Here is a 6,000-nt window from a genome sequence, read left to right as displayed (position 1 = left end):
GATTAAAGAAATCTCTGGTGGTTTGATACATTTGTTGCCTTCTGCACCACAGGGTTAACTCTATTCATCAACTCTACTGTCATCACTCTCCATGCTTTTAGCAAAAGCTTCCTGTGAGTCTAGATCTCCCTCAACCATGTCGTCAAGGTGAAGAACATTAAGAACCTCTTTGTACCCCTTTCAGATGTTCTGCAGCCCAGTGGTTGTTGGCTTTGATTGCATCCCCATATATCTTGTACAATGGTGGTAGGTATGGCAGCTTCAGTTTCACTGTTGGCTTGTGGCTGCATGCTTGGCCTGGGGTATGGGAGCTTTTATCTCTTCTTTACAGCTTTCCACATGTCCACAGCCATGTCAACATCCTCAAAACTAACCGGAGTTCTTTTAGAAGAAGAATACCTTGCTTGCTTGCTTAAATTGGAAAATTTACTGCGATGATCACACTTCACTTTCATCTACTACCGCAGTTCAAATATGAATTATTCCATATATACTTCACATCATTTCACTCACAGGAAGATATGAACTCAATTAATTGACCTCGCTCCCAATGTGTGGCTTCATAGCTCAGTTGGTAGAGCATCGCACCGGTATCGCGGAGGTCACGGGTTCGAATCCCGTTGAAGCCCTGATTTTTTTTTCAGGCTTCTTCTTTCCAGTTGCTTAAATTGGAAAATTTACTGCGATGATCACACTTCACTTTCTCTGTGGTCTCAAATAATTTAGCGATTGCTGTTTCCTGTATATGACAGCTCATGAATAGTTTGTTTTCCTTTATTTGACAGCTCACGAATAGTTTGTTTCAGGACTAGAATTTTAGGTTTCAATTTCAGTTGCAATCAGTGTCAGTATTGTGAAAATTCAATTGTATTCAAGCTTCATTGTATTAGTTCTTCCAAGCCACAGAGATCCATTCTTCAGAATCTACTAATCAACCACAATAAAGATTAAAGAAATCTCTGGTGGTTTGATACATTTGTTGCCTTCTGCACCACAGGGTTAACTCTATTCATCAACTCTACTGTCATCACTCTCCATGCTTTTAGCAAAAGCTTCCTGTGAGTCTAGATCTCCCTCAACCATGTCGTCAAGGTGAAGAACATTAAGAACCTCTTTGTACCCCTTTCAGATGTTCTGCAGCCCAGTGGTTGTTGGCTTTGATTGCATCCCCATATATCTTGTACAATGGTGGTAGGTATGGCAGCTTCAGTTTCACTGTTGGCTTGTGGCTGCATGCTTGGCCTGGGGTATGGGAGCTTTTATCTCTTCTTTACAGCTTTCCACATGTCCACAGCCATGTCAACATCCTCAAAACTAACCGGAGTTCTTTTAGAAGAAGAATACCTTGCCCCATGCCAAACATCTCAGAAAAAGTTGACTTCAGACTCTGTTTTGATGGCGGTTTGTCTTTTTTCCCAACACTCAGTTCACACAACTTGCTTATTGACAACAAATAACGGGCTTAAAACATTGAAGTGACGGGTTTCAGTCACACAGAAAAATCGAACAATGACAATGAGTGGTTAAAAACTAACTTCTAAAGATCATTTTCTGCAAATAAGCAAACAGGTACATGTACAACTCGCAAATTTGTCAAGAAACATGCGAAGAAGCTTTAGGGCCTCACAAGGAATTCTTCTGCTCTTTTCACTCACAAAGAGTCAACAGTTGTCAACATTTTGTCTTACAAATTGTCTGAAGAAGAACTTCACATGAAATTGGGACTAGAGGTCTTTCGCATACTTCGTTACTGGAACCTTGTTTCTTGCCGTTTTCTTTGCATTAGACAGGAAACGCATGCAGTGGGCAGTAATTCTGAGCAGTCGTTGAAATTTGGTCTTATTGTCTGAAATCCCTATGCATTGTGTTATGCGTAGAGTGTCTGGTCACATGTTTAGCTTCAAGTTAATTGACAGATGAGTCCTGTGCTAGAGAGAGAATGTTCTAGATGTTGATTGTCAAACATGAGAGAAAGTAAGAATGTTCAGCAAGATTGTTTAGCTCAATAATTCAAGATTGTACTGAGATTGTGAAGTTATGCAGTCCTCAGACGGAATGAAATAAAGATTGTGAAGCTCACAGAGGTGTGAATTTCTACAAAGTGGTCCTTTGAGTCTGATAATCGAACTTGAAGTCAACAAGATTGGCCATGTGTGTGGACTGAAAATATGTCGGTCATGGAAGTCATAGCGAAGAAAGTAAAAGTCAGAACGGCCCACAGAGGCTCTGCTATGAAACTTCTTAATTGTTTGAAAGACAGGCTGAGTGATGAAGAGAATCCAGTGGAGAAATTCTGGTTGAAAGAATCAATTCAGTCAATGCGACTGAAGATAGTGTTGCTCAAAACATTGGATGACCAAATAATTGAACTTATGGCAAGTGAAACGACTGGGGGTGTCGAAAAGCGTATCAAGAAAGAAATTAAGAATGGTGATTCAGTGAGGGCCGAATTGAACAATGTTGTGATGAGAATGGAAGAAGTGATGAGTAAATTTGATCGGCCGCTGCCGATAGTTCAGCCGCTGCCGATAGTTCAGCCAAATACCACACTGGCAACTCAAGTTCATTCAAACATGGCGTCAGGAATCCCTCAGCAAAGCAAGGCGAAAGTAAGACTTCCCAAACTTGAAGTAAGGAAATTCAATGGGAGGGTCCAAGAATGGCAAGAATTCTGGGACGCCTTCGAAAGCGCCATTGACCAAAACGAAAGCCTCACAGCCGTAGACAAATTCGCCTACTTGCAAAGCTTAGTCACTGAACCAGCCAGATCAACCATTGTGGGATTCTCCTTGACAGCAGTGAACTATATGGCTGCTGTCAATGTTTTGAAGAAAAAGTATGGAAAGGAAACTGCCATACAGCGTGCTCATGTGAATGACTTGCTAAATTTAGCGCTGGTGTTCAGCGATAAAGATACAACTTGTTTGATGAAACTATACGACAGCTGCAGCGTTCATTTTAGAGGTCTCAAGGCACTCGGAGTGCAGGATAAGCCAGCAGTCAGTGGATTGAAAGTTACACCAGAGGCTAACCCTACCACTACTAGCCCCAGTAGTTTTCATGTTGGTGCCACAGATCGTGTAGCCCTACAGACTGCCCGTGCAGTCATCACCGGGAAGAGTCAGCCACAGAGGGTTAGAGTTTTATTTGACACCGGCAGCCATCGTTCCTTTGTCACAGCCAGAGTTGCTCAGCTTGCGTGGCTTCCTGTAACCAGGCAAGACTGGCTTACAATAAGTACATTTGGGCAACGCTCAAAGGATATGAAGCTAAGGGATGTCATCCAAGTCAAGGTGAGTCCTATAGCGGGGGAGAGCATCATTAACATGGAGGCATACGTAGTTCCAGAAATTTCTAGTATACCAAATACCCATGTAGAATTAGTAAAATCTGATTACCCCAACTTGAGAGGGCCGTGGTTCTCTGATGTGAGTGAGGGAAGGGATGAGATGGTCATAGATGTATTGGACAGGGCTGACTATTTGTGGCATTTTCAGAAAGGGTGCACAATCAGGGGCAATTTTGATGAACCGGTTGCTGTAGAAACAAAGTTGGGGTGGGTCTTGTCAGGACCCATGAAGGGCCAAGACACATGCAGTGATGTACACTTCACCCAAGTAAACTTCATTGCCAGCTCTGTTGAAGAGAAGGAAAGTCTAGAAGATGTGCAAAGATTGTGGGATCTGGAGTCACTGGGTATTAGAGAGATTACCGACCAGGTTCATGAGTCATTTGAGAATACCATCTCATTCAATGGGTCCAGGTACTCAGTTTGCTTACCTTGGAAGGAGGGGTACCCAGAACTGCCCATTAACTATGGGATACTGAAAAGGCCTTTTTAAATGTGGAAGTTGACTCAGAGGGTAGAGATTGTCTGCACTTCTTGTGGGTGGAAAAACACCCCTATTTGTTCCAAGTTGTTGTCTACAGGTTTTGTAGGGTTGTATTTGGACTGAATGCATCACCCTTTCTGTTGAATGCTACATTTTGACATCATGTCAAAAGGTATGAAATTTCTGACCCAAGGTTTGTAGCAAGGTTGTTGGATTCATTTTATGTTGATGATTTTGTTGATGGTGGAGCAACAAAACAAGAAAGTATGGTAGTAGAGTATCGTATCGTATCGTAGAGTGGCAGCTTTGGATGCTGCTAGAAGGGTAAGCCGCCTGGCAAATCAGGAAAACGAGTGACCTTGTTGCTCTATTCTTGACTCATACGAGTCAAGAGGGGGGAGAGAGTCCGAAATCTGTAGTTGGCATTATGCATTGCATTACACATAGTGTCTGGTCACATGTTTAGCTTCAAGTTAATTGACAGATGAGTCATATGCTAGAGAGAGAGAATGTTCTAGATGTTGATCGTCGAACGTGAGAGAAAGTAAGAATGTTCAGGAAGAATGTTTACCTCAATAGTTCAAGATTGTACCATAAAACCACCGCACCTAAACAAAAAGCACCTTTTTTCACAAAATTTGAACTTCTTCACCACGGTCTTAAAAGACATCTTGCGGACATTGGCAAAGCCAATGAAGTAAGAAGTGAAATACAACATTTGGCAACCACTTATGTCAACTTTGTTCAAGACTTCACTAAATGACTTCAAAGAAACTTAAAATACTGAAGAAACTCAAAAAGAACAAAGATGTCATTATCCTAAGACCTGATAAAGTTAATGGCATTGTAGTACTTGATAAGGTGGTCTACAATAGTGCAATTAGTGATTTGTTGAATGACATGACATGACACTGGTTCTCAACTATAAGGCCAAAGATTCTAGATCAACTGTTCCTCCTTTTAGTGGAGCTCTGTTTGGGCCACCAAGCGGAACACTATAACTATAGGAACAGAACCACATGTATGCATAGAAATAGAAACCCATGCAACTCTTTTTCCATGGTCAACATGGCTAGCAGCACGGATTGCAGGTGCGTGCGCCCAACGACAACAATGTCATGCAACATGGTGGCCATACTCCAGCTAATACCAAGTCTTAGTTTACAGCATACGTCTTTGATATTTGACACCCATGTTATGGTCAATTGACACCTGTCAAAACAAGGTATCTGCTGACCAGAATCACGTGACCAGATCATGGGCTCAAATTTTTGTTTTTTGCTATTTTAATTGCATGAAATGTCTCAGAGCAAAAGCTGTAAAAACGCTCTTTAAAAAATGCTCTGTACCCTTTCGATATCTGAAGGTCTTATCCTGTCCATTTGATGCTGATACAAAAGCACACAAAGGAAAGGTTAAGATAAAGGTTGAAGTTCAATCAACCAAAAAAGGTAACTTTGTTCAAGGAATCAACACTATAAACTCCATTCTCATTACTCTTCCACTGGTGTTGGAGTCTCCATCCTTTGAAGACATGTTGTGCAGTCTTATGCATATGCAAACGCTCCATTTGCCTTGCAAACTTTTCAACTACGGTACAGTGGGATGTGGTTACTGTAGTGGTGTTTCATTTAATTTGACAATGCTCATTTTTTGCAATGGAAAATTGCTTAGGAGTAGACAGTAAAAGTCCCTTGATGTAGAGAAAGAAGAACACAGTCTGATGATAAAAGGAAAGTCTGGTCAGTTATTACTTGATCAAGACTGTTGGATTTTAGCATTAGGGATTGAATAAAAAATATTGGACTTCTCCCAGCCTAAATTGTATAAGATGACTTGGTTTGTTCACAACTGGGACGGTCATAAAACATCGTAAGTCAATTTCGCCCCATAAGTATTTTATCATCTGCATATAGTTATTTACAATTTTCCATCTGCGGTTTGTCATCTGCATTTTGTCATCCCCATTTTTCCGTCCACATTTTGCCATCTGCATTTTATTATCCGCATTTTGCCATCCACATTTTTTCAACTGCCATCCAGTCTGCATTTTACTGAGACCCAGAAAGATGTTAGGGTAAACATTTCCCATCATAATAAACTTGCACGCACAAAACTTAGTGCAAAACTTTGCGATTTAATGATTTCTTGAATGAGAAGCATTACT

At 41.1% G+C, this 6,000-nt stretch overlaps 2 protein-coding genes across 5 annotated transcripts in view; one reads left to right on the top strand and one right to left on the bottom strand.

Moving 5' to 3' along the window:
• The window catches only part of LOC110053785 (uncharacterized), a 123,941-nt gene that overhangs the window by 31,677 nt on the left and 86,264 nt on the right, over positions 1-6,000 (bottom strand). The gene's annotated exons all lie outside the window — the stretch shown is intronic.
• Positions 2,169-3,842, top strand: LOC149111042 (uncharacterized). The gene has a single exon (XM_089291450.1). It carries the CDS (start codon positions 2,169-2,171, stop codon positions 3,840-3,842), a length of 1,674 nt encoding a protein of 557 aa, XP_089147576.1.

This window comes from Orbicella faveolata, unplaced genomic scaffold (genome assembly GCF_042242905.1).
Source record: "Orbicella faveolata isolate gen_17 unplaced genomic scaffold, um_ofav_v1 contig_24, whole genome shotgun sequence".
In the NCBI taxonomy this organism is placed as follows: Eukaryota; Metazoa; Cnidaria; class Anthozoa; order Scleractinia; family Merulinidae; genus Orbicella; species Orbicella faveolata.
Note: the sequence above shows the minus strand (reverse complement) of the source record. Positions and strands in the feature narration are given on the sequence as shown.